Raw genomic sequence first — 27,999 nt, 5'->3', positions numbered from 1 at the left:
TAAGGTACTGTAGATTTGAGGCAAAGGAAGAAGCCAGACGGCACTGAAACAGAAGACGGAGCTCCAGAAGAGGGAAATGAAGAAAGCCAAAAGCCAAAAAAATCTCCAAGATGTAAGCAGAGTCCTTTTTCTACTTGGCATTTCTCTTCTTTCCTAGTCAAATGATGCAAATGTATAAAGGGTGTGCCTATTTGTAACAAATTCATAATTCTTCTTTGGAAATATTTTAAAAATCCTTGTGTTGGAAACTGCATGTGGCTGCAACATATAGTGTATGATTAGTAGCTAGGTCCGCTGAGGTGTTGGTTTTGCATTTGCTTTGCAGAAAAGTGGCCCATTGGCCAAGCATTTTTTACAAACAAAATCCATTGAAGTTGAGGCAATGCTGCACAATGTGTGTAAAGTGGCTGGAAAGCGATTTGGTTGCCAGGCTTTCCTCTGTGGAATTCTGAGAATATTAAATGAACTACTTTGATCGTGGACCTTAACACCTAGCAGGCGTCCTTGACTGGGTACCCCTGTAGTTAGATTGTTTTCAAGCTGCCTTAAATTTGTAGTTTAGTAAACCTATTCTAAGGGACAGACTGCATGCGAATGTGGGCAGCACCCCCTCACCCCATGCAAGGTAGTGGTTCGATTGCCTGATTAGCTGGGGAGATCCAGGTTCAAATTAACAAGAAGCTTACTGTTTGGTCAATTGTACTCTCTGGATCCAACCTACCTCACAGGGTTGTTGAGATGATTTATTTATGTTGTTTAACTAAACCCTTACAAGCTTAGTTACGGATATTTGCAAATAGAATGTAGTTTGTGACTCAGAATGAACAAAGAAAAGAACACAGAGTGTCAGGATCTGGGAGACTCCGATTCAAACCCCCACTCTGCCATGGAAACTTGCTGGGTGACCTTGGGCCAGTCCATACCCTTTTAACCTAACCTACCTCAAAGGATTATTGTGAAAGTAAAATGGAGGAGAGGAGAATGATGGAAGCCTCTTTGAGTCCCCATCAGAGAAAAAGGCAGGGTTTGTGAAATAAATAAATAAAAAGCAATGAATGAGATGATTGTTAGGAATTTTGTTTAAAGATAGATTTTAATTGAGATGGTTGGAGCTGGGGGAAGAATTAGGAGCAGGTAAAATACAATAAAGTTAATCTACGATCTGTAAAGAGATATTAATGAGAATATAAGTTCTTTCAAGTGTGCCCATTTCAAGGAATGTGCCACAGTTTGTTTGCATTCAGAGACAAAGCATTTCATTTTATTTTTCCTTTTCAGGATAATGAGTAATCCAGTTGGACTGGAAACAACTATAGATGTCTGTTGACTAAGGGCTGGTTCCCATATGCATGCTTAGGTTTGCTGGGAAAGGCTCACAGGCAGAACTTCTGTGTCAGCACGTTTCAGCAGCGCACGCCTAGACACTCATCTGTCAGGTGTCGAGTGGGAAACCAACATGTGTGAATTGGCCTTAATATCATGTTTAAATTCTGGATGCATCGTAAAACACGTCCCTGTGCATTAGATTGTTAGAAGCCGGAAATTACTGGCAGGAGGTAGAATATGTAGCTTGTGGACTGTTGTAAACCTTAATCTAGATCCTTGGTGGATTAAGTGGACTGGTATTAAGGGCACCCTTGCTTTGATTTTGAAAGGATGATCTTATGCTCAAAATGAGTTTTCGAATGGCTTTTATTCATGTTTGTAACATTCTTCCACATACTTTCCCATGCAGATGTTTTAATTCCACGTTTTGCAAAGCTTTTCTTTGGCTGCATTGCGGCCATCGTCAGTGGAATGATGTACGCCATGTACCTTTCAACATATCACGAACGCAAATTTTGGTTCTCCGGCAGGCCGGTAAGGAAGTAGAAGCGTCCTTTCTTCAAATTTGATTATCTGATTGTGCGGTTTAGGCTTATTGCTTACAAAGTTTATTATAATCTCAAGAGTTGCTCCATAGGTTTTTCTTCGTGAGAGAGTCTCTATGTAAAAAACAGACAGTGAAATCCGATGCAGAGTTATTACAATCAAAGCCCACTGGTTACTGGTTTCACTTCCTGGCATCTTTACTTTAAAAGAACTTGAGGAAGTTGCTTCTGGAAAGCTGTGGCTAACTGGAAAAGACTGAAGTCCATTTTGCCCATGTTTTGTTAGAAATGTTGTCTTTCTAAAAATACAGTCATTTCTCCTACTGTGTAATAGCATAATTCTTTTTTTGGCATTTTTCCCCTAGGAGCTTGAGCGAGAAATCACCTTTCAGGGCGATAGTGCTGTGTATTACTCATTTTATAAAGAATTGTTGAGGGCACCTTCCTTTGAAAGAGGTAAGACAAATGCACCTACTACACGCTGAAAGCTAAGTTCTCTGTAATGAAACTTAAAACACACAAGTAATTTAAGATCCCACGGTGCTTTTTCTCCATATCTGCCTGCTATCATAAAAACTGAAGCTCAGCAGCTGGCAAATTGCCGGTAAGGGTCTAGATTTCAAAGCAGGCGTAGGAGAAGAGGAATTATAGCTCAGTGTTGGATTGAGTGCTTTGCATGCAAAAGACTCCAAGGGACCACCAGGGTCATCTAGTCCAACCCCCTGCACAATGCAGGAAATTCACAACTAACTCCCACACACAAACACCAGTGACCCCTACTCCATGGCCAAGATGCCCTCCCTCTCATCACCTGCCTAGGTTCATAGAATCAGCATTGTTGACAGATGGCCATCTAGCCTCTGCTTGAAAACCTCCAGGGAAGGAGAGCTTACCACCTCCCGAGGAAGCCTGTTCCACTGAGGAACCGCTCTAACTGTTGGAAAATTCTTCCTAATGTCTACGGAAACGCTTTTGATTTAATTTCAACCCGTTGCTTCTGGGGCAACAGAAAACAACTCAACACCCTCCTCTATATGACAGCCCTTCAAGTACTTGAAGATGGTTAAAGGGTCTTGGGTGGACGGTTTTGGGAAAGAGATTTCTGTGCCTGACACCCACTGCCAGTCCGAGTATGTGGTACTGAGCTAGGTGGGCTACTGGTTTAACTCTGCATAAGGCAGCTTCGTATGTTCACTGCGAAGCCTATGCTGTGGGCTTATCTGTATATGTGGAAGGTAGGGCCAGTATCAGCATACCCTGGAGTGAGGCACCTGCTGGGCCCAGGGATTAGGTATCCAATCGATTCTTCAAAACCTCGGTTGCAAAGAATCCACCATTTCACTAGAGAGGCTGTTTCAGTGTCCTCACCATCAGTCTCCTCACCATTAGGAAGTTCTTCCTCATATTTAGATGAAACCTCTCTGGCTGTAGTTTATATCCATTAGTCCAAGTCCTGTCATCCAACATGACTGAAATCATAACTGCCCCATCTTCTGCATGGCATTCCTTTAGGTATCAGAAGGTGGCAATCATTACCACCTCACAAGCGTCTCTTCTCCAACATAGAGATTCCCAGCTTATCCTCATAGGATATGGTCTCCAAATCCCTCCCCAGCTTCGTTGCCCTATGCTGGACTCCTTCCAGCTTATTGACATCCTTCCTAAACCCTGAATATCTAGTTCTTCAAATGAGGAGATGTAAACCAGCCTAATATTGCCTTCTGTGTGAACATTATGATATCATGTAGCAGTTCCTTATGGAGCATGTTGCTGTTGACATTTTAAACTGTATAAAATTCCAGCCCATGGAAAGAAGCCGTGCAGTCATGAAATTAGCCTTCAAAGTGGAATCGTTCTTGACCACGAGAAGTTTCTTAGATGATGCCGTTCTTTTCCTTATCCTCAGGTGTGTATGAACTGACCCGGGACAACAGAACTCTGTCACTGAAGACCATTAATGCAGTGCAGACAATGACTTTATATCCTGAGTTGATTGCCAGTGCGTTATATCAAGCATCTGGCAGTGAAGTAGGTATCTCTCTCACACAACCTAAAGCAAGTGGCTTCCTTTAGTTCAGAGTAATATCCCCGCATATAGAGATGCAGCTCCTACCTGATTAATGGTGCCTTAAAAGTGCATTATGGGTCCAGAAAATGCTGGTTCACTGTACATTCTGGATTGTTTGAACCCACATTTTACCCAAGCAGGGAGACAAGGATAAAGAGGCAAAGCTAACAGTGCCCCCGCAAGCAGAGTTGCATCCTTCTGTTGAAATCAGTGGGCATAGAAAGGTATAAGTCTTAGGATGGCACTGGTAATAAATTAGAATGCTGCATAGATCAAGATAAGCTTGCATGAGTGTGACATTCTTTTACAAACAGAAATCTTCTGTTTAGAACAACAACAAAGTTACTTACTTTTTAAAATTAGCTATTTATTATTTACATTTAAGCCCTGCCTTTCTCCCCAGTGGGAATCCAGAGCAGCTTAAATCATTTTGTATTCTCCATTTTATCATCACAACAACCTTGTGAGGTGGGTTAGGCTGAGAGTGAGTGACTGGCCCAAGGTCACCCAATGAGCATCCACTGCAGAATAAAGATTCAAACCTGAGTCTCCCAGATCCAAGTCGAACACTCTAACTGCTGTACCACACTGTCATATCTATATGAACTATACTGAAGTGTTGTCAGGGTTTGGGATGCAGCTTTTCTATCTCTTGCATGGCTAGAGTGATACAAAATTTGTGGCTAAATTAGCTGTGAGCCAGCAAGTTTCTGATTTAAAGTCCACTTTGACCGTTGTAGTCACTCCGTAGCCTTAGACAAGATGCTACGTTATAATCCGTAATCTGGGGAAAACAATAGTATTGTATGGTAAGGACTACTGAGAGAATGTATGTGAGGTGGTTTTTGTAATGTTTCAAAGGTACATGTATAAATACTTGAAATGTATGTAGGAGCACTTGGATCCTTCAGAGAACAAATATCTACATTTTTGTGTATTAAAAAGCTACATTGCTAGAATTGTTTTTGTTTTTAAATAAGAGAGGTTCTCAGCCAGTTCTCCTATATGTCTGTTATGCCTATGGATATTCTTATGATTTAACATGTGAGGTGTTATTTTTGGATACAACAGAAAGTTCTGTTTTTCTTAAGGTAGGTAGGCTGCTGAGATACATTCATTCTACCCCAGGGGTCCTCAACCTTTTTGAGCCTGTGGGCACCATTGGAGTTCTGACACAGCATGGTGGGCACAGCCACAAAATGGCTGCTAGAGAAAGTGGAGCCAGCCACAAAATGGCTGCTGCAGCTTACCTTCAGTCATACCGTGATGAGCCTTGTGTTGTGGTGGCAGCTGAAGCAGTGCTTTTAGAAACGTGCACAGCCAATCAAATCTCCAGTAACCCCAGCTGGCCCCACCCCCTTTCTAAAATCACTTGGCGGGTGCCATGTCTCCCATGAGAACCACGTTAGGGACCCCTGTTCCAACCTTTCACGTCTGTTGTGCCTCTCTTTCCATTCCCAGTTGTGGTACTTGTTTGTGACTTGTTTTCTATTTTTAAAAAAGACTTCTCTTTCATTTTTAGGAAGTTATAGAGCCCGTGTATTTTTACATTGGCATAGTTTTTGGACTGCAGGGCATTTACGTCACTGCATTGTTTGTAACCAGCTGGCTGATGAGTGGAACTTGGCTAGCAGGGATGCTAACAGTTGCCTGGTTCATTATTAACAGGTAAAGCAAACTTTCAATTTTAAATAATGTTTCACTTACCTCTTCTGTTTTACTGTCTTGAGCTGAATAAATTAGTCTAAAGCCTTTCCTCTCTCCCCCCCTGCTTTCTGTGCTCTGTTTGTAGAGGAATTTTATGAAACCTTCTGTTAATTTATTCCTTTCATTATTGTGGAGATGCATATACTACGATTGGAAATGTTAGAAAAATAAAGTGGGTCAAATGAATGGCATTTTTGCCTATTGCTTCACCAGTCATGTTTGTGCTGTTATGGTTCTTAATGCTTGGAAAATACTATGAATTCTTTTTGAAGAGAATCTTGCTTTTTCATTGCAAGTGATGATAGGAAAAATGTGACTTCTGTTGCTAAAACATTTATTTGAATGGAACTCGCTTCTTAGCCATATAACTCATGTTGGGTTAGATAGCAAGGCTGTATGTGATCAGTTCCCAAAAAATCCTTATCATTAGAAGACTCAAGAACTAATATGCAGCCGCTGTTAACAGCAATAGCCAAATCTGGTCTTTTAATATTCTTCCAGAAATAACTCCGTAAATGTGTCTGATACTTTTTGTTTGCATCTCTTTTTCAGGGCAGATACAACCAGAATAGACTACTCAATTCCGTCAAGGGAAAATTGGGCACTCCCATATTTTGCATGTCAGGTTGCAGCTCTTACAGGCTACTTAAAGAGCAGCACAAATTCTTCTGCCGAGGTAAGCTATAAATGTTGAAATGAATTGTATTAGGATAAATATTTTATCATACAAACTTCTGGCTGGTGCAGTACTGCTGCTCACTCATGGATGAATGTGAGCTGGTACAGTGGCATTATATGAGCCCCGTGGCACAGAGTGGTAAGCTGCAGTACTGCAGTCCAAGCTCTGCTCACGACCTGAGGTTGATCCTGACTGAAGTCGGTTTCAGGTAGCCAGCTCAAGGTTGACTCAGTCTTCCATCCTTCCGAGGTCGGTCAAATGAGTACCCAGCTTGCTGGGGGTAAAGTGTTGACGACTGGGGAAGGCACTGGCAAACCACCCCATAAACATAGTCTGCCTAGGAAACGTCAGGATGTAATGTCACCCCATGGGTCAGTAATGACCCGGTGCTTGCACAGGGGACCTGTACCTTTACAGTGACATTGGACCTGTTTTGAGAAATCCACAGTGTCTACCAGTTTGTTTCCAAGCACAAGTTGAGGTTCCGGTTTGGTCCTTTAAAGCCCTTAATTGGCAAGATCGTAATGACCTTGGAGTGATTCACCTGCCATATGAATACTTGCCAGTCTTTTTAAGGCCTCCTGTTGGAACCTCACTAAGCCTTTCTTCATAGCCAGTAGCCAGGTTGGCCTCCAAGAAACCAGGCCTCTTCCCTCGCAGTATCAGAGTTTTGGCATGCCTTTCTGCAGGAGTTTAGTGTGGTCCCTTCCCTACGGTCTTTCCAGAGACAACCTGAGTTCTGATCTCAGTGGGGCTCTGTCCTACTGCTATATTTTTTGGACTTTAAATACATACATTCCCCTGAGCTCCTTGGAGGAAAGGTGGAATAAAACAATGGGATAGGCAGCCATTTTTGAGAGCCATATATAGATAAAATGCATCAGAAATGTATACTCTGGCCCTGAAACTCTCTGGTGGAGCCTGTGGGCTCTTGTGAGAATCTTGGGTGTCCCGATAATGTGAAGTTTTATTTTAACCTGGGCTATGGCTCAGTGGTAGAGCATCTGCTTGGTATGCAGAAGGTCCCAGGTTCAATCCCCGGCATCTCCAGTTAAAGGGACTAGGCAAGTAGATGATGTGACAAGACCTCTACCTGAGACCCTGGAGAGCCGCTGCCAGTCTGAGTAGACAATACTGACTTTGATGGACCAAGGATCTGATTCAGTATATGGCAGCTTCATGTGTTCATGTGTTCTTGCAGTGGCAAGAGTTTCTAATGTAACCCTCAGATCTAGACCCCAACCTAAGTGTTCAATTCAGCCTTACAGTTTTCTAGGCTTGTTGGGGAGGGGCTGAATTCGGACTTGCTTTGTGACTAGGGTGTCTGTTTTGTTTTTAACTCTCCCTCTTTGCTTCCTTCTTCTGCTGCAGAGGTTTTCCTACCTGTTGGTGAGCGCCTCGACATACACTTTTATGATGATGTGGGAATACAGTCACTATCTATTGTTTGTCCAGGCTGTGTGTCTCTTCCTGCTAGACACTGTAGCACTTGCACAGACAGAAAAGGTATTTTGAATAGTTTAAAAAAGCTTATTAACTAAATATGTACCTGTAAGTACATGGTACTTTTCTCCTGCCATCCTTCTAAAGCTTGGCCTGTCAGATAGCTTTTGGGATAAGCGCTCAATAAGCAAAAAATTATTGCTAGGTTCTTCAGTCGTAAGATAGAAATGCACAAACCTGTCCTGACATCCTGATCCTAAACACATGGGCCCAGATCCTAAAGAACTTGTGAGTGTGTGGAAGAGGAGCAATTCATTCAGTGGTTGAACGTGCTTTGTGAGCAGAAGGTCTCAAGTTCTGTCCCTGGCATTTGCAGTTAAAGGATCTTGGGTAGCTGGAGCTGGGAAGGGTTCTTTGTGCCAATCAAAATAAGCAGTGTTAAACTTGATGGGCTGGTGGGCTGACTTGGTCAAAAGAAGCTTTCATGATCAAAAGGAGTGGGCAAGTTGCCGATTTCTCTCTCTTTTGGCATCAAATGCCAGACCTTATTCCCATCCCTATTCCTGGCATCTCCAGTTAAAAGGACCAGGTAACAGGTGAGGAGAAAGACCTCCACCTAGAATCATAGAATTGGAAGGGACCACCAGGGTCATCAACTCCAACCCCTTACACAATGCAGGAAATTCACAACTATGTCCCCCCCCACACACACCCAGTGACCAGAAGATGGCCAAGATGCCCTCCCTCATCATCTGCCTAAGGTCACAGAATCAGCATTGCTGACAGATGGCCATCTAACCTCTTCTTAAAAACCTCCATGGAAGGAGAGCTTACCACCTCCCGAGGAGGCCCTGGAAAGCCACTGCCAGACTGAAGAGACAATACTGACCTGGATAGATCAATGGGCTGACTCTGTATAAGGCAGCTTCATGTGTTGGGTCTCAGCCATTGGCTGCATTCCATAAAAGTAATTTACATGTGTTCTGAGGGACTCCCGTGGAGCTGGAACTTCCTCTTGTTGGTTCTCTGTAGTAGGTTCTTGCCTCACTAGGTTTTAAAACAAATTATCTTTGAATTTGAAATTGTAATATGTTTATAACAACAGAGGATCCTGAAACAAAGGAGCAGGACCTACTTGACAAATTACATGGACCTTTTGCATCGTTGTAAAGATGGAACGTGAGATCTTACAGTTCAGTTCTCGTCAGCAGTATATTGTATTGCCACATATTGCAATACATTTTTTAAAAAAATGAGCCTACAATTAAGCTAACTGAACTGAAGCACTTTGGTCCTAAGAACTGGTCCTAAGAATTAGTCAAAAAGCAATTAAAGGGACCCTTTAAATCATAAGTGCCTCCCACCACCCCCACAAATTGTTATGCTGAGAAATTAAGCATTAATATTAGACCGTGTTGGCCATCCTATATTATATGTTTAAAATTTAATTTATACCCTGCCCTTTCCCAACCAAGTCGGGCTCAGGGTGGCTTCCAACAATAATACATTATAATGCAAATGTATGGCATAAATTAAAACACACAATTAAAAACTATAAATAACAATTTAGCTTAAAAGATGCCATTCTAAATTACGTACCTAGTATTTATACAATATGCTAATTATTCTCAGTGGTGGGTTGGCTCATAACGAGACAAGAGTGGTGAAAGAGTATGAAATGTGTGTGCTGATGTGATTTTTAAAGATGTTGGAGAATGTTGGAATTTTAATCCTGTTTATTATCTCTTTGATAAATTTATCAATTTAAAAACCCCTGCTCTAATCCTTCCCTGGATGGCCCAGGCTAGCCCGATCTTGTCAGATTTCAAAAGCTAAGCAAGGTCAGCCCTAGTTACTACTTGTATGGGAGACCACCGAGAAAGTCCAGAGTTGCTACGCAGAGGCAGGCAATGGTGAACCACCTCTGAATGTCTCTTTCCTTGAAAACCCTATGGGGTTGCCATAAGGTGGCTGCAACTTGATAATGCTTTCCACCACCAGTCCTTCCCAACATGGTAGGCCAGAAGTATAAAATGCTTTTAATTTTTGTTTAAATTGTAAATGCACAGGGTTATAGTTGTTGCAGCTCTGACCTTCCATTGCTAGCACATGTCTTTCTCCTCAACAGGTCCATGAGATGTTCAAAATCTACTTATTTTCCATCTTCCTGGGCTACTTTTTGCAGTTTGAGAATCCAGCTTTATTGGTGTCTCCCCTCCTGAGCCTTGTTGCAGCTGCACTGCTTGCAAAATGCCTCCAGGTAATAATAATGGTGTTTTCATCTGTTAGCTTGGCTATTGGTCTGCTTCCCGCTGATTACTCTTCCTAGGGCAATGTGGGTGGCTTGTGCCAGTGACAAGAGTGGCGGAACCAGGCTTACCTACGGGCGAGACAGGGATCTCTGTAAACCTTTTTTGCAGGGGATGGACTAGTTAAGTATTCAGAAGAACTAGGCTAAATAAAATAATCTGGCCTGATGAAGAGTGGGTATTCCCCAGGGAGGCAAGGCATGTTTTTTTAACGTATTTTATTTTAAAAATTTATAAAACAAAACAATAACAAACATACACATCCACACAGTCTTTTTTTCACCCTTCTCGGGGTTCCGGTAAACAATTGCCTTTACAAAAACTCGCATTTTATATCATCAAAAAAAAAAAGTTAATCTACTGTTCTATAACCATTGCTATTATATCTGCTTTTATTATTATTGCATTCCTAACTATTCCAGTTACTTTCCCATTCTCGACTTAAAGATTGTATAATATTTATTATAGCTATTCTCGATTAAGCTCATTCTCCCTTCTGGCTTCGCTACTGGAGGCAAGGCATGTTGACTCAGTTAAAGAGAGCAACAATTGAGAGGGCAAAATTGGCTGCTGTAGCTCCTGAGAGTTTACAGAATTCTGGAGGAAGAGGAGGAGGTATTGGGGGGGGGGCAGATTTCCAAGCCATTTGTTTCTCACAGGTGCTCCCATGTTTTTTTGTTTTTTGTTTTTTTTACAGATGAATACCAAAAAGGGGACAATTTTTTCAAGGATGCTGAAAGTATTTTATTTTTATTTGGTATCCACAATAACAGTGACTTTAAACCTTGTAATGAAGGTAAGATGGTGTAATTGAATTAAACACAATAATGCATGACTATTATTTTGGGTGCGGTGGAGCACAGGCAGGATGGTACTGCTGCACTCGTCTTGTTAGTGGCTTCCTAGGGGCACCTGGTTGGCCACTGTGTGAACAGACTGCTGGACTTGATGGGCCTTGGTCTGATCCAGCAGGGCCTTTCTTATGTTCTTATGTTCTTAATGGCTGCATCTGATTGTCTTAGCTAAATTAACCTTTGGGAGAGGACCCTCCCAACCCTTCTGCCTTTCGCAAAGAAAGAATGGACTAAACTGATGAACAAATAAGCTGTTTTCCAAGGCAGTCACCACCATGGCAAAAGAAGAGAATTATATTCAGTTGGAACTATGGACAGTAAACAGAATGAGCTGGTGGAACAGACATCTCCCTTTTGCCTCTGCAGCCTTCTGCTCTCCTCCCCCCCCCCAACTCCTCAAAGCACCCTACAGTCAGAGGGGTCCATGGTAACAGGGTGAGAAATGGTGCAGGGGCTGCAGCAAAAGGGAGGAATTGGCAGAAATCAACCTGCCAAAATTTTGCTTTGTTTGCAGAACAGCTTATATGAGAGGGCTGAAAGTGAGTTCTGTGATTTCCCCATGAGCTGTAGCCCTCCCCTGCAGAATCCTGCCGGTTCCCTGACTCTCAGAAGCAGCATATCATTCACAGGATATTGCCCATTAAGACTGAATATTTTCCAGAATCCCAATAACTTCTTCAGGGAGGATCTTACTCTGAATGCCTTTCCGTTAAGGAAGCTGCTGCTGATACAGTCTGCAGCTGGGGATTCTCTGTTATGGTGTCCTCCGACCAAGGCCTGATAGGTGTTTTCTCTTTTTGTGTCCATTCCACTGTTTAAGTGACTCCTGGTTGTTCCTTCTCTCCACTGAGTTGTTGTTGTTGTTTTGCTGTGTTTAATGTTATGCCTATTTTATTCTTTTATTGCTAGCATTACTTCTGTGGATGCTTTCCAAGTGTTTCCTAAGTAGGTGGTTAACAGATACCTACCTTTGAAAGCAGAAGTTTATAAGAGCCTAAGAGGTGCCCCGTGGCGTAGAGTGGTGGGCTGCAGTACTGCAGCCCAAGCTCTGCTCATGACCTGAGTTCGATCCCGATGGGAGTCGGTTTCAGGTAGCCAGCTCAAGGTTGACTCAGCCTTCCATCCTTCCCAGGTCAGTAAAATGAGTACCCAGCTTGCTGGGGGTAAAGGGAATATGACTGGGGAAGGCACTGGCAAACCACCCTGTAAACAAAGTCTGCCTAGGAAACGTCGGGATGTGACGTCACCCCATGGGTCAGGAATGACCCGGTGCTTGCACAGAGGACCTTTACCTTTTTAAGGGGTGCTCTGCTAGATCAGACCAGTGGTCCATCTAGCCCAGCATCCTTTTTCATGCAGTGACTAACCAGTTGCCATGGAGGCCCCATAAAGAGGGCATAGAGGCCAAGGCTCTCCCCTAATGCTGCCTCCTAGAACCAGTATTCAGAGATCAACTGCCTCTGAATTGGGGACGTTCCCTTTGGTCATTATGGCAAGTAGCCATTGGTGGACCTATCCTCCATGAACCCTGCATAGCAGGATTCTTGTACAAACACAGTTGCCTTCTAATAGAAAATATTACTTTTACTAGAGATGCTTATTTAATGCACTTGTAGCTGTCTTGTATTGACTGAAGCGTGTGAAACTTGTTGACATTGGTGCTAACAAGACTCCCATCTGCTTTCCAGACATTTGTTCCTCATAAAGAAAACGAGCATTTAATGAAGGTTCTCGAAATAAAACTGGGTTTAAACAAAACAAAGTAAGTTTAAAGAGATACTACTTTCTTTTTTGATTTTTTTTAATGTTGTATGAGTTAGACAAAGGTCACCATGCTGAGTCTACCCGAGTATTTCTGTCCTACTTGGCAATATCTTTCAAGGGCCTCCAACTTGATTCACTGAGGCTATTATGTTACTGACGGATGTTCATTGGAAAACACCTTCCTATAAACAGATCCCTGTGGACTGCAGTTTTGCAAAAGCCACAGAATGTGGTATTAGCCAGAAAACTGAGTTTCCGAAGACTTATCAGCTTTTTCGAGGTGCTAGCCCCTGTGGTCGTAAAAGTTGCCTACATGCTTTACAGTGCCATCCTAAGCAGAGTCGCTCCCTTCAAAGTCCTTGAACTTCAGTGGACTTAAAAGGGTGAAACTGTACTTAGGATATATTTGAGGTATTTGTTAACTCACATTTCTTTCCATTGGGGCCCCAAAGTGGCTCACAACCTAGTTGAACACATGAAGCTGCCTTGTACTGAATCAGATCCTTGGTCCATCAAAGTCACTATTGTCTACTCAGACCAGCAGTGGCTCTCCGGGGTTTCAGGCAGAGGTCTTTCACATCACCTACTTGCCTGGTCCCTTTAACTGGAGATGCCGGGGATTGAACCTGGGACCTTCTGCATGCCAAGCAGATGCTCTACCAGTGAGCCACAGCCCCTATCTGCTATCCCCTCCTTCCTTTTCCCATGACAGCCCCATGAAGGAGGGTTTGGCTGAGAGTGCGTGACTGGCCCAAAGTCACCCAGCAAGCTTCTTTGGCAGAGTGTGGGTTTGAACCCCACTCCCTCAGGATCCTGGTCTGACACTCTATCCCATGGGTGTCAAACTCATTTGTTACGAGGGCCGGGTATAACATAAATGTCACTTGGTCTGGCTGGGCTATGCCTCACCAGCCCAAATCAAGACTGGGCACGGATGGCTGGCTTGTGGGCCGGATAAGAACTCTCAAGGGGCCGGATCCGCCCCCCAGGCCATATGTTTGACACCCCTGTTCTATCCATTATACCACACTGGCTCTCCATAGCACTAGAAAAGAGCAAGAGTCCAATAGCACCTTAAAAACTAACAACATTTCTGGCAGGGCATGAGCTTCCATGAGTCATAGCTCCCTTCTTCAGTTACCTGTGACTCACTTCTTCAAATAGCTGTGTCTCACGAAAGCTCATACCCTGCCAGAAACTTTGTTAGTCTTTAAGGTGTTACCTGCTCTTTCCTACTGCTACAGACATGCTGACACGGCTACCCATTGTGATCTATTTCCATAGCAGTATTACGCATACCCCTGGAGAAGTCTCAGGACAGAACTGTTGCCTAAAAGTCCTGTTTCAGTGACCTGTATGCCTCTGTAAACCTTTTCACAACTCACAGAAGCAGAATAATCTATGCAAAATGGTAATTGTAAAGCAAGTCTGCAAAATCGACTTGCATAATTTATACTGATTACAGAATCTAACATTTCTTGATATACAGTATTTGGGGGCATTGCAAAAGCACAAAGTGCTTACAAAGTATACTGCAAGCATCCTTTCTCACTTTTATTTCAAAGGCATTTCCCCATATTTTTAGAGAACCATTTGATGTTGGGATATACTTATGAAGAAAATGCTATGGATAGGGATGACCCTGAACTCGGCAGCTTTATGACTTCTCCCCCCCCCCCTTCCCTTTAGGAACTTCACAATGAACTGGCTCCTTTGTCAAGAGTCGCTTCAGACACCATCCCAAGACTTCTTTCTGCGGCTCACTCAGTCCTCACTGTTGCCTTTCTATGTTTTAGTGCTCATCGTTTGCCTTTTCTCTGTAGGTCAGGTCATTTGTAGCAGAACTAGGTAAGCTAACCTCCAGCCTACTTGTTTCAATGCTATCATGATGATGATCTTGACTGCCAGTTGCTGAATGTCACCAGTTGACTTTTGCCAGTTGCAGTGAAAGGGGTTTCCAGTCTGGAAAAACCATACATGGGGATGTGAGCATGAGAAGAGCTAATACATGGGATTCAGGGATACTCATGTCCACCTGCTTGTGTGAATGCTTCTGTCCTGTGGCTTCTGTCCTACCAACTTAAAAATGGTGTTGAAAGATGTATATAAGTTAAGAGCATGTCACTAAAAGTGCATGTTTGTGCTATATGTTACTTTGGCAGTATGGTGGGAACCTGTGGCTTTGATCCACCGTTTCACCGCGCATTAGTATTTTGAAGATATTTCTAAAGCAGGTTGGTATAAACCACCAAATCTTGGTGTAGTGGTTAAGAACGATAGTTTGGAGCAGTGGACTCTGATCTGGAGAGCCTGGTTTGATTCCCCACTCCTCCACATGAGCGGTGGAGGCTAATCTGGTGAACTGGATTTGTTTCCCCACTCCTCGGCATGAAGCCAGCTGGGTGACCTTTGACCAGTCACAGCTCTCTTAGAGCTCTCTCAGCCCCACCTACCTCACAGGGTGTCTGTTGTGGGGAGGGGAAGGGAAGGCAATTGTAAGCCAGTTTGATTCTTCCTTAAGAGGTAGAGAAAGTTGGCATATAAAAACCAACTCTTCTTCTTCAAAGTACAAAGTCCCTTGTGAAGAAGAGAAGTGTGTCTCCTGATAATGCATAATGAATAACGTGAAAACTGATAACAAACTGCTCAGTTTGCTTAGGCATTTATTTCGTATTCATCTTCATACTCTGCTTTCCTCCTCAATGGGGACCTAAAGTAGCTTCCATCATTCTCACTTCCTCCATTTTATCCTGACAACAACCACCCTGTGAGGTAGGGTAGGCCAAAAATGACTGGCTCAAAATCATCCAGCAAGCTTCCATGGCAGAATGGAAATCTCGAACCCGGGTCTCCCAGATCCTGCTGTGGCACCATAACTAGTTACCAAACAAACTATCTCTCCTCTTCATTAAGTGTTTGTCTCTTTCTCTTCCAACTGCTGCAGTGCTGAACTGATCAATGAAACATCTACCCTTGAGAGCGGGAGGATTGGGGAAAGGCCGGAAGTTGTGTATCATGTACTGCACACAATTTCATTGGGGTCACTTACAATGATGATGGAAGGGTAAGGTTTTTCAAAATAAATTTACATCTGTTGGAAATGGCAAATAATTGCCGTTAACTTGCTGGATGTATTTAGGTGCTTTGTTTCCGTCTCTCTGTGTGTACGTATAATATGCATATATGTGTATAGGTATATGGCAAGCAGGGATGCCTTCAGAACTAACCCTATAGGTTAGTTCATAATTTAGATTTAATTATGATACAGTTTGTTTAGTACAAAAAGTTTTCTACAAGAGAGGGTGTTGTTGTTGTTTTTTGCCTTGTGTTACTGGCATCTGTTTTGATCATTCTTGTCATTATCAGTTTTCTTTGCTACCACTTCAGGCTGTTGACAGATGCCTCCAAAAGCTAGTTGTACTTCTAGCATGTTGTGAAGCTTTAAGCTGAAATATTTTTTTTAGATGGACTCCTCGCATCAGTCACAAATGCAGCTAACCAGCATTCTCGCAGTTTTGCACTTGCTTAGACAAACACACCCTTCGCAGGACAGCACAGCTGCTACTACTAATTTCTGTAGAATAACGTAACAACTTATTTTTGCTGCATGGCAGCAGGAAGCAACCTTTTGCTGCCCAAATGCCAGGGGAATGCAATGCCACTTCAGTGGCACTGCCAGTATTTAAGGGATTTGCTTTGTACTCGGTTTGGGACCCCGCAGGCTTGAAGGAGGTGCTGGGCAAAGCCGTACCTGCTGCCTTCTCCCACATTGCTGACCCCACCAGCCGTGCTGCCAGTATGTTTGTTGTTTGGGCAGAGATCTGGGCCTGGGTGCCAAGCAAAAGGATCTCATGTGCTGCTGTTGGACTTGGCACGCATGTCAGGGAGGGGGTTGCCTGGCTTGTGTTTATGGTGGTGACTTGGACTTGGGTCTTGTTTTCATTTTCTGCTTACAGAAGACACTTCTGCCGGTAGTAATGTGGTGGTGAAGCAGTTTTTGTCAGTTCCTTCCTTGTCTTCCTGCAACCCCACTTCACTTCCCCAACCTGTATTTTTTCTGGAGGCCCACAACCCAAAAGAGGCTTAATGTAAGGCAGGGGCATGGCAGGCTGGAGCAGGAAGTGGGGGCTGAACCGTTCCCTTGTGAGAGCACTGCTGCACTCATGTAGCAACAGTTTTTGTCATGTTTTCTTCATGGAAAGGGGACATTTGTGAAAACCTCGCATGCCCCATTAACCTGGAAAGTTGCATTACTTTTGCGAAAGCATTTTAGCCCCTCTGTCCAGGCCAAGAGCAACAGGACTTTAAGTGATTAATGCAGAAGTGCATATACTCTTCTTTAGAAAGGACTAATGTTCATCTCCTGTATTATAGTTTGTTTGAATGTTGCAAGAGTACATCTGGCTCTTTGGCTTCCCAATGTGGAACTTTGTTCAGCATCCAGCAAATAGTTTCATTTCCTACTATGCAGGTATCTAACAAGAATTCTGGGATATCTCCCCTTCTGGATGGGGAAAAACTGGTTTGTTCCAGACAGCCCTCCAAGCCATGGCTGGAGTAGCAGAAGCATGTCGCGGACTCCCTCCTCCCCTCTTGCACATGGCTTTAATTTTATTTTGTAGTGTAGCTCAAACCATAGTTTGCCTCCATGTCCAAATTGGCAACAAGCCAAAGTTGGTAAGCCAAACCATGGTTTCCTAGTCTAATGTGGCTGGCATAATCCAAACGTAGTTTGTTGTTTCATACGTTGTGACAAACTGGTCTTGTTTGCAAGTTAATAGTAAAGCCATGCCCAAGGGGGTTATTTTCTGGGCGGGGGGGGAGATAATGAGCCCATGGCTCAATTCCATTCATACAAAAAGGACCCACTATTTACTCCTTAAGTGTGAGGGAATAATGTCAGAGCAAGGTACACACTCCTAAAGAATTCAGCCCTGTTGGATTATGTCAATTCAAAAGCGACTTCCCAATGTATGCTTTGTCTGCCATCATGTAAGCAATTGCCATGTCCAAGTCTTAAAATAAATCTGCGGAAGTACTTTACAGATGGATGCAGGAAAATAGCTGTAGGTTTCCTTACAGCAAGTGCTGGGCATTAACCAACTCTAGCAAAGGGCATTCAGAGAAATTGTTGTGGAATTTGTTGCGTTTTATCATTTGTCAATAACGATAGTCTTGTTTGAATTCGTGTGGTGATTTTCTAGAATGAAGTATCTGTGGACCCCTTACGTTTGCATGCTTGCCGCATTTGGGGTGTGCTCCCCTGAGTTCTGGATGACCCTTTTCAAGTGGATGCGACTGAAAGCTGTGCATCCCATCTTGCTGGTGAGTTCCTGGCCTGTGTTAGTCATATCTTCATGTTAAGCTACATAAAATTAAAAACATTTTTTTAAAAAAACATTGAAGGGCTGGGGAAACAAGTCATTCCAAAACTATGCACATATGGGGATTTTCCAGGACCTGACAAACGGAAGTCTCGCCAAATGTAGATATCATGTCAAAATAGGGAAGGAAAACAGGTGTCCAGTGAGGATTGCCAACCTACAGGTGAGGCTGGAGATCCCCTGGAATTACAGCTGATCTCTAGACTACAGAGATCAATTCCTCTGGAGAAAATGGCTGCTTTGGAGAGTGGACTCTATGGCTTTATACCTCGCTAGGGTCCCTCTTCTGTCCAAACTGCCGTCCCCAGACTCCACCCCCAAATATCCAGGAATTTCTCAACTTGGAGTTGGCAACTCTATGCCCAGTGTCAGCAAGTGCCCCCCTCTTGGTAGCCTGCTGTCACCCCCAAGGAGTGCCCTCTCCTCTATGTGAAGCTTTCTTTTTAGAAGAAGAAGAGTTGGTTTTTATATGCTGACTTTCTCTACCACTTGAGGAAGATTCAAACCGGCTCACAATCACCTTTCCTTCAACTCCCCACAACAGACACCCTGTGAGGTAGGTGGGGCTGAGAGAGTGTGACTCACCCAAGGTCACCCAGCTGGCTTCATGTGGAGGAGTGGGAAAACCAACCCGGTTCACCAGATTAGCCTCTGCCGCTCATGTGGTGGAGTGGGGAATCAAACCTGGTTCTCCAGATCAGAGTCCACTGCTCCTTAAACACTACACCACACTGGCTCTCTTTTAAAGATACCTTGTTTTAAAGTTGTGTGTAATCTTGCTACAGCACTGTCATTGAAGAAATTAAAAGTTTTGGTGGGTTTTGATAGTGCAAACGAAGTCCTGTTAGGCAGGAAACTGCACAGTCTTCTCCTTAAAGCGGACTGGAGGGCGCACCGTTGTTGAAGTGTGTGGGTGAAACTGAGGAAAAAACAAGTGAACCATGTGTTTGTGCGCACCTGTGTGGGGAGGAAAGGGAAGTTTCTGATATCAAACCTGGCATGTATATTGATATGGGCTCAACACCATGCCTTTGATTGAAGACTGAAATAAACTTTTAAAGGGTGTATTGTAGAGCACTGCAGGCATTTGAGGTACAGAGGGGGAGGACCAAAGAAATTCTTCTTATTTTGTGTGTTTGGTATTTCAGGCTCTAATCCTGAGCATGGCTGTTCCTACTATCATAGGCTTCAGTCTGTGGAAGGAGGTAAGAAAATATACACCCATCAAGTGTTAATATAGTGTATGTAATTTATTTACTTCATTTGTACGCCACTTTTCTTCCCAGTGGTGATCCAAAGTGGCTTACATTGTTCTTCTCTGTGTCTGTTTTATTTTTACAACAACCCTGTGAGGTGGGTTAGGCTGAGGGTGTGACAATGGCCCAGTGTCACCCAGAAAGCTCCCATGGTCTTGGTGTGGGAGGTTGAATGTGAGTCTCCCAGATCCTAGCCCAACACTAACCAATACAGCACGCTACACTGGCATAGTGGCAGAGAGAATAAGTTGTACCCCAGAAAATTCTCTGCCACAAACTCACGATGGGCCCTTGGGAAAGTCATTTTAATTCCTTCTCACTCCCAGCCCCTCTCCCTTCCCATCGGCAAGATGAGGAGAATTATGGTTTCCCTTTACATGGCTGTTGTGAGGATTACTGAGGTAATGGGTGTTACTGAAAACAGCTCAAGCACCTTGTGTTGGGGCCGGGTACGAATGCCTGACTCTTTCTGAAATGCCTTAGATAGACCACATCCTGCCAGTGTGCTTTCAGCCTGGGCTTTTGCCCTGACCTGCAGACCCCAATAAAGCATGGCTTTTCTTCCCACCCCCTATCTCAGTGCTTGGGTTTTAACTATAAAAGAACTGTGTAAATGCTAAATATTACTATAGTATGCTAAAATGATAGTATTTAGTATTATCCAGGGTAATGGATGGGAGGGAAGGCAGCATGGTATAGCCTGATCTCGTCAGATCTCGGAAGCTAAGCATGGTCAATCCGTGGTTAGTATTTGGATGGGAGACCACCAAGGAATACCAGGATTGCTATGCAGAGGAAGGCACTGGCAAACCACCTCTGTTGTTCTCTTGCCTTGAAAACCCCATAAGGGATCACCATAAGTTGGCTGCTACTTGATAGCACTTTATACACACACATACACGTACCTAAGCTTCAAAATATTTTCCCAAAATGTGTCAGAAAACTATCGTGGCCACTAGATGGCATTGCAAAACCGGAGATCCTTGGCATTTTACAGACTAACGTTATTTCAGCATAAGGTTGTATGAGACAGAAACTGCTTCATCAGATGTGTGAAGTGTTCATTCATTAGGCTGATGCATTTATAATAACAGAAGGGGAGGGGAGAGGTAGGCAATGTACATATTAACAATCTATTTGAGGAAAATGCAGGATGAAACATAGTATGCAGATCCAGTAAGAAAGTCTCAGAGTTATAGCTCGACTAATTAACATCTGTAACGGGTGGTATATGCAAGATATTTGCACCTATAGTGAGTGAGGAATGTGAAGACCTTGTTAAGGCTGGAGGTGGGATAGTCTCTTGAATTTATTAAAGAATTCTAATTCAGCAGTTTCCCATTGGATTCTCCCTTTGAACTTCTTTGTTAGGAGAACAATTACTTTTAGATCAATTACTTTTAGATCATCAACATAATGCCGTGTATTCATGCACTGATTACTGAATTTTATTATTATTTTTCTGCATTGTTCAATGATGAGCATTAGCACAATTATATTTACAAAAGGTGTTTCTTAATGATCTGATAAGCATTTTTACTGGAGTGGTTTTAAGTCGGAGGGATAAATTTCTATTAAAATGTATTATGAAAAGTGTATTCAGCCATAAAGGCCAATACAGGGAAGTGATCCTGAGCGTTGATAACTTGATCTAATGGTAAAGCCAGTCCTCTTTCCTGCGTGATTTAAAGTTCTGTAATTTGTCTTCCCACAGTTCATAGCCTTGGTGCTTCCTTTTAGTTTTTTCCTAGGATAATGGCAGAACTTTCAGAATTGCAAGAATTTTATGACCCTGATACAGTAGGACTCATGACCTGGATAAAGTAAGTATCCCATTCAGTATTTTGTTTTTTATTTCTTCTTGCTGCAATTTTTTTTTAATAGTTGTGGTTCATCATAGTTGCTTATCACATAGCCAGCGTATGACCAGATATGTTGCTTGCTCAGACTCTTTGGGGGATGTATGGGTTGTTTACCTTGCCCTTTTGGGGTTAGTACGAATGTTCTGTGCAACCTTTACGATTCCTCCTCCATTCACACATCACATGGTGAAGAGTTGTTCCTGGTTTTAATTAGTTAGGGGAGGGGCTGTGGCTCAGTGTTAGAGCATCTGCTTGGCATACAAAAGGTCCCAGGTTCAATCCCTGGCATCTCCAGTTAAAGGGACTAGGCAAGTAGGTGATGTGAAAGACCCCTGCCTGAGACCCTGGAGAGATGCTGCAGGTCTGAGCAGACAATACTGACTTTAATGGACCAAGGGTCTGATTCAGTGTAAGGCAGCTTCATATGTGTGTGTTCATGTGTGTTTTGTGGGAAGCCATATTTTGCTATTGTGCATGAGCTGCCAACCTAATTTTTCCCTTTCCCTGAAAACCAGGGCAAGTATGTTCCCAGAGTTGGGACAAGCCATAGTTTGCAAGAGGCAAGCACATGCCATAGTTTGCCAGCTCGGAGGCAACAGCAAACTGTGGCTTTCCACAAAACCAGAAACAACTCTTTGTTTAGATATTTATACCCTGTCTTTCTCGCCAGTGGGGACCCAAAGCAGCTCACAACATCATTCTCCCCTTCATTTTATCCTCACCACAGCAACCCTGTGAGGTAGGTGAAGATAAAGAGAGGGTGATTGTCCCAAAGCCACCCAGCAAATTTCATTGGCAGAGTGGGAGTTTGAACATAGGTCTCCCGGATTCTAGTCCGACACTCTAACCCAGGGGTGTCAAACGTAAGGCCTGAGGGCCAGATCCAGCCCCTTGAGAGCTCTTATCCGGCCCGCAAGCCAGCCGAGGCAGCTGACCACCCCACTCTCAATCTGGGCTGGCGAGGCGTGGTCCGGCCTGACCACGTGACATTTATGTCATATCCAGCCCTCGTAACAATTGAGTTTGACACCCCTGCTGCTGCAAAACCTGAAACAACTAAGTACTGAGGGATGCGTGAAGGGAAGAGGAATCATGTGAGTGAGCTGAAGGCTCATCCACGGTTTGTTACATCTGGAATGCACCATGCTATCGTCTGAGGGGTGGTTTTAACTGAACGCTCCACAAAAACGCCCCAGCGTTTTCCTATGTTGGGGTCATGGTTTTCCTATTGTGATTGATGCGGGCTTTAAAGACCAGAACTTGCCACAGTTTTAAGGGATACCGTTGTATAGAAAGCATGAGAGAGCAGGTGTGTTGTCTTTGCAGAAGGCAGGCGCCTATTGCTGCTGTGTTTGCTGGCAGCCCACAGCTCATGGGCGTGATCAAGCTGTGTACTGGATGGATGGTGACAAATCTGCCCATGTACAGTGACGAAGACCTGCACAAGAGAAACGAGAATGTAAGTGCGTCTTCTTGTCAACTTGAAAACGTTTCTGATGTTTTGGAGCATTCTGCAGTATTTATAGAGGGTAGTCTGGAGCTACCCTCAAAGTAGATTCCTTTGAAATGTGGCATTGGAGGAGAGTGTTACGGATACCGTGGACAGCCAAAAAAACAAATCAGTGGGTTATAGATCAAATCAGGCCTGAACTGACCTTAGAAGCTAAAATGACTAAACTGAGGCTGTCGTACTTTGGTCACATTATGAGAAGACAAGAGTCACTGGAAAAGACCATCATGCTAGGAAAAGTTGAGGGCAGCAGGGAAAGAGGAAGACCCGACAAGAGATGGATGGACTCAATAAAGGAAGCCACAGCCCTCAATTTGCAAGATCTGAGCAAGGCTGTCAAAGACAGGAAATTTTGGAGGACTTTGTTTCATAGGGTCACCATGAGTCAGAAGCGACTTGACGGCACTTAACACACACAGTCTGGGGCATCTTAAAGACTAACCAATTTATTGCCACATAGTCTCTGATGAACTAAAACCAGACTCATCAGGTACACAAAGTGTTGCATTCAGTTGACAAATGGAGGGAGTTAACTATACACGCAAACAGGCACACACACCCTTCTGTTTGTTGTTTCTAACAAAGGAGGGCTAAAGGACCCAGCACTCCAAGATACAGGTATGGTATAATACATAGTAGAACTCATATCCTGTAGAACCATTTCTGTTTTATTGAGTTTTAATTATTACTGAAGAGTGTTATGGATACTGTGGACTGCCAAAAAACCCCCACCAAATTAGTGGGTTGTAGATCAAATCAAGCCTGAACTGACCCTAGAAGCTAAAATGACTAAACTGAGGCTGTCGTACTTTGGTCACATTGTGAGAAAACAAGAGTCACTGGAAAAGACAATTATGCTAGGAAAAGGCAGCAGGAAAAGAGGAAGACCCAACAAGAGATGGATTGACTCTATAAAGCAGGGGTGGGGAACCTTTTTTCCGCCAGGGGCCATTTGGATATTTATAACATCATTCGCGGGCCATACAAAATTATCAACTTAAAAATTAGCCAACCAAGCCCCAAGCAGGCAGCTGCCCCAGATGACACACACACACACCCTGGCACGGGCAAGTAGGCAGGCATCCAACCGGGAATACGTTTCTCCGTGGCCTGGGCGGGAAAGGGTTAACACAGTTTCTTGGGCAGTCCTAGCAGCTCCATAGCTAACGACTCTTCTGCAAGGGGGGGAAAAGGTGCCTTTTCTCAGCAAAACAAACTCACATCTGCCTTGAATAGAGGCTATTCCTGTCCGCGGGAGGGGGCGAATCACCAGTCTTAGATCCTTCTGAACTAGAGATCTGCCAGGACCCACGAAGGGCCAGACCAAATGATTTCACAGGCCTTAAATGGCCCCTGGGCCTGACGTTCCCCACCCCTGCTATAAAGGAAGCCACAGCCCTCAATTTGTAAGACCTGAGCAAGGCTGTTAAAGATAGGACGTTTTGGAGGACATTGATTCATAGAGTCGCCGTGAGTTGGAAGCGACTTGATGGCACTTAACACACACACACAATTATTACTGGAAGCCGCCGAACACAGTTAGAAGTGGGATAGAATACTTTAAATACAGGAGTTGAAAACAAGATCCAAACAAAAGAATCAGCAGTACAATTAGAGTTAGTGTGAACCACTCTCAATTGATGATAAATGCAGGTTGAATAGTGTATATAGTCCTTGAAAAGAGGATGTTTACTTTCTGCACATACTGAGATAGTGAATTCCAACTTGGCAGCTTCCTGCAAGAGTCTTGGAATGCTGGGTATTCTAGCCACATTGTACGATATCTCTTCTCCCTTTCCCTTCTCATGCTTGTACCCCCCCCACACACACATATAATACTTCATTCATTGGATGAGATAGGCTTTTGCTTGTGAAAGTTTAGGCTGTAATGCATGTGTAAGTCTTTAAGATCCCAACAAGTGTAGTTGCTTGGGAGGACTGTAGCAAAAATCTTAAAATGAAAGATTCCAAGCATGTTTGTTTGGAAGCAAGTGCCGTTGAAATAAAAAGGAACCTATGTAAATGTTGTTAGCGTTCAAGTGTTTAATTCATTGATTTAAAGTGGTGCTTAACTATAGCTCGGTTTGTAGCTCTGAGCCTCTGTGTTCCAGTCAATGAGTATTTGCATACTTAATTCAGTCTGTGTTTGTCATCAGTGTAAAATAGCTCTTGATCATCGATAAAATAAATGCAGTAATTGTGTTCTTGAAGGGGAGGGGCCATGGCTCAGTGGCACAGCATCTGCTTGGCATACAGAACGTCCCAGCTCCATTCCCTGGCATCTCCAGTTCAAAAGATCATGTAATAGGTGCTGTGAAAGGCCTTGGAGAGTTGCTGCTAGTTTGAGTAGATAATACTGACCTTGATGGACCAGTGGTCTGATTCAGTATAAGGCAGCTTCGTGTGTGTGATACTAACTGCTTCTGTTTACTTTGTATGTGTCTGTACATTATATCAAACATGGCATCACCCAAACCTGCTTAATAATCCACATTATTCATTGTTTTCATCTTTATTTAATATACTTAAATCTACAGATTTTCCAGATCTATTCCAAAAGATCAGCTGAGGATATATATAAGATACTCACATCATACAAAGCAACCTACTTGGTTATAGAGGATTCAATCTGCAATGAAGTCAGTCCTGTGAGAGGGTGCCGGATCAAAGACTTACTGGATATTGCTAATGGGCACGTAAGTAGCAAAATTTGGCTATAATTTCCATTTATTTACTAGCTCCTTTGACCAAAGGTCTTGAGCTTAACCATAACAATAATACACAATACAACAACACATAATCAATTTACACCCAACGTATACTTAAGGTTAAAACACAGTAGAAACAATTACTAAACATAGCATCACTAATACCATAACAATATATTCCCCCTGAACCAGTCTCATTGAAATCACAAAATCTGTTTCAACATTCAACTCGTAGTTTACGTGCTTGTTTTGTTTTGACGTTTGAGCGACATCACCTCCGCCAAAAATCTTGCAACAGAACTAGTGATATCAGGATGAATATCTCCCATTATGTGGGATATCACCCAGGACTCCAAGGGAAGTTTGTATTTAGACAATATTGGGGTGATCCAACGCAACCGAGGAGCTGACCAGTGCTGACAAAACAATAAGAGATGGTGTAAAGTCCCAATATCTCCAGATTTACATTCACAAACTCGATCTGAGTATGGAGTTTTCGCAAAACGACCTGACATCTCTGCAGTTGGGTAAGCATTTAATCTGGCAAGCATAAAGGCACGTCTATGGCTTGGGATTGTCAGCAAGCTCACATAAGAGGGCACGAACTCAGGAGGGGGAATCCCCAGTGCAAGGGTAGAACATACGCGCCTAGCGCGGAATGTAGTGCTAACACACTCAAGATTTCTCACCCTTGACCTTACTAATTTAAGTGCTTCAGAAAAGTTTAAGTTGTTAAGAACTAATGGTGGAAGGTCAAGCAGTACCAGTTTACTATCTATATGTCTTCCCCACGTCCCTCTGTAGTTATCTTCCTTTAATCTATGTAACAGGCCCCCTTGGATGTTAGGAGTTGAGTAGAGAACCTTCAGCCTTAATTTGAAGGCAGCAATCCAGGCCCTAGATTCAAAAGAACACTGTGCAAGTTCCATTCTAAGTGCCGTTCCCGCCACACACTTTGGAGAGCCTGTCAAACGTCGCAGAAAATGTATAAGTATATTGTCAACAGACTCCGTGATTTCATTAATTTGGCTATCAGTAAAATAGCTTGGTTGGCTCTTGAAGGAGGCATGATATATTCTTGGTAACTGGTGACTTTGGCAGTTGGGCTTATGGCAGAGTACAAAAGGTATTTACTGCTCTAGCACTGTTAGATGTACTATGCTCTTTGCCATTTAATCTACCTGACCCTGTGTGAGGTATTGGGAATTCTTTCTGAGCAGTGTTCAGTTAGACTTACTCCCATGTGCATGAGACTGAATCCTCCAACACTGCTTATGTAATCAGGGGGAAAATCTTTCACAGATGGTATTCTGGGGTATATTTATAAGGTAAAGGTCCCCCGTGCAAGCACCGGGTCATTCCTGACCCATGGGGTGACGTCACATCCCGACGTTTACTAGGCAGACTTTTGTTTACGGGGTGGTTTTGCCAGTGCCTTCCCCAGTCATCTTCCCTTTACCCCCAGCAAGCTGGGTACTTGTTTTACCGACCTCGGAGGGATGGAAGGCTGAGTCAACCTTGAGCCGGCTACCTGAAACCGACTTCCGTCTGGATTGAAATCAGGTTCATGAGCAGAGCTTGGACTGCAGTACTGCAGCTTACCACTCTGTGCCACGGGGCTCTTGATGGGGTATATTTATAGCCTAAGCCAAATTCTAGTGTATCTTGGGATAGAAAAAATGTCCCACAAAACCCTCTAGTGGTGCTGGAAGGCATTGTGTGTCACAATACCGAAACACCCAGAGCCTGAAAATGTCGTTTGCCATAAGGCAGAAGAGATCTAACATTAATTATTGCTAGTACAGTTTGTATCTGGGGTATGCATGCTACCCCAAGGACGTACTTCTCTGTGGCAAGGTAAATGTTGTCCAGCTTATCAGTCCACTTTGAGTCTGAGTGAGAAAGGTGGGCTACAAGTAAAGTGTCCATACAAACAAGCAAACTCTTTCTGTTTTGTGCCAGGTGTATTGTGAAGAAAGTGACAGCTATGGCTATTCAAAATATGGACGGTTTTGTCAGGAGATTAAAATGAACTATTCTCCGTATGTGAATTACTTCACTCGAGTATATTGGAACAGATCCTACTTTGTATATAAAATCAACACTGTGATATCCTTCCAGTCCTGAGAAGTCATGGAGACCTTCTGTTTGAAGACTGACTCTAGGGGACAAAATTCTTAAATGGGATGAGGTCATTTTACAAAGTGTTCTTTTTCTACGTTGTGTGTACACCATATAGACACACACTCACACCAAGTGAGAACATGCAAATGCCCACAAGTTGACCCAACTGGAATACTGCAGACTGAATGTAGTATAGCAAGATGGAGAAATGTGCTCCAGGGCCTTGGAAAAGACTGGTCAATGTTGCAAGAGAAAACAGTCTTCCATGTTTTTAAATACCTCTTATTGATTTCTTTGTTGTAATAACCTTATCTTTGTGCAAGTTGTTGCTCTATTTTCAATATTACAGCAATTAAGTGTGTTTTTAACTAGATCTGTTTACTCTGGAAAATGCAAAACAAGTCACATGTGAACACACTGGGCATGATCCTGACACTATGCACATATATCTGGAGGCCTT

At 43.3% G+C, this 27,999-nt stretch overlaps 1 protein-coding gene across 1 annotated transcript; it reads left to right on the top strand.

The window, feature by feature from the left end:
• DPY19L4 (dpy-19 like 4) lies at positions 1-27,818 on the top strand (the record flags this gene model as incomplete). The annotated part of the gene is given in 18 exon segments (XM_056854255.1): positions 1-112; positions 1,736-1,860; positions 2,237-2,327; positions 3,778-3,899; positions 5,462-5,607; positions 6,199-6,322; positions 7,697-7,831; positions 9,897-10,028; positions 10,775-10,873; positions 12,620-12,693; positions 14,385-14,543; positions 15,640-15,759; positions 17,900-18,020; positions 19,228-19,284; positions 21,076-21,158; positions 22,524-22,656; positions 25,245-25,403; positions 27,378-27,818. Coding segments are annotated over 18 exon segments (2,157 nt in total), but the record flags the coding sequence as incomplete, so codon positions are not given.
• Between the last annotated feature and the right edge of the window lie 181 nt (positions 27,819-27,999).

Source organism: Euleptes europaea, chromosome 8 (genome assembly GCF_029931775.1).
Source record: "Euleptes europaea isolate rEulEur1 chromosome 8, rEulEur1.hap1, whole genome shotgun sequence".
Taxonomy (NCBI): Eukaryota; Metazoa; Chordata; class Lepidosauria; order Squamata; family Sphaerodactylidae; genus Euleptes; species Euleptes europaea.
Note: the sequence above shows the minus strand (reverse complement) of the source record. Positions and strands in the feature narration are given on the sequence as shown.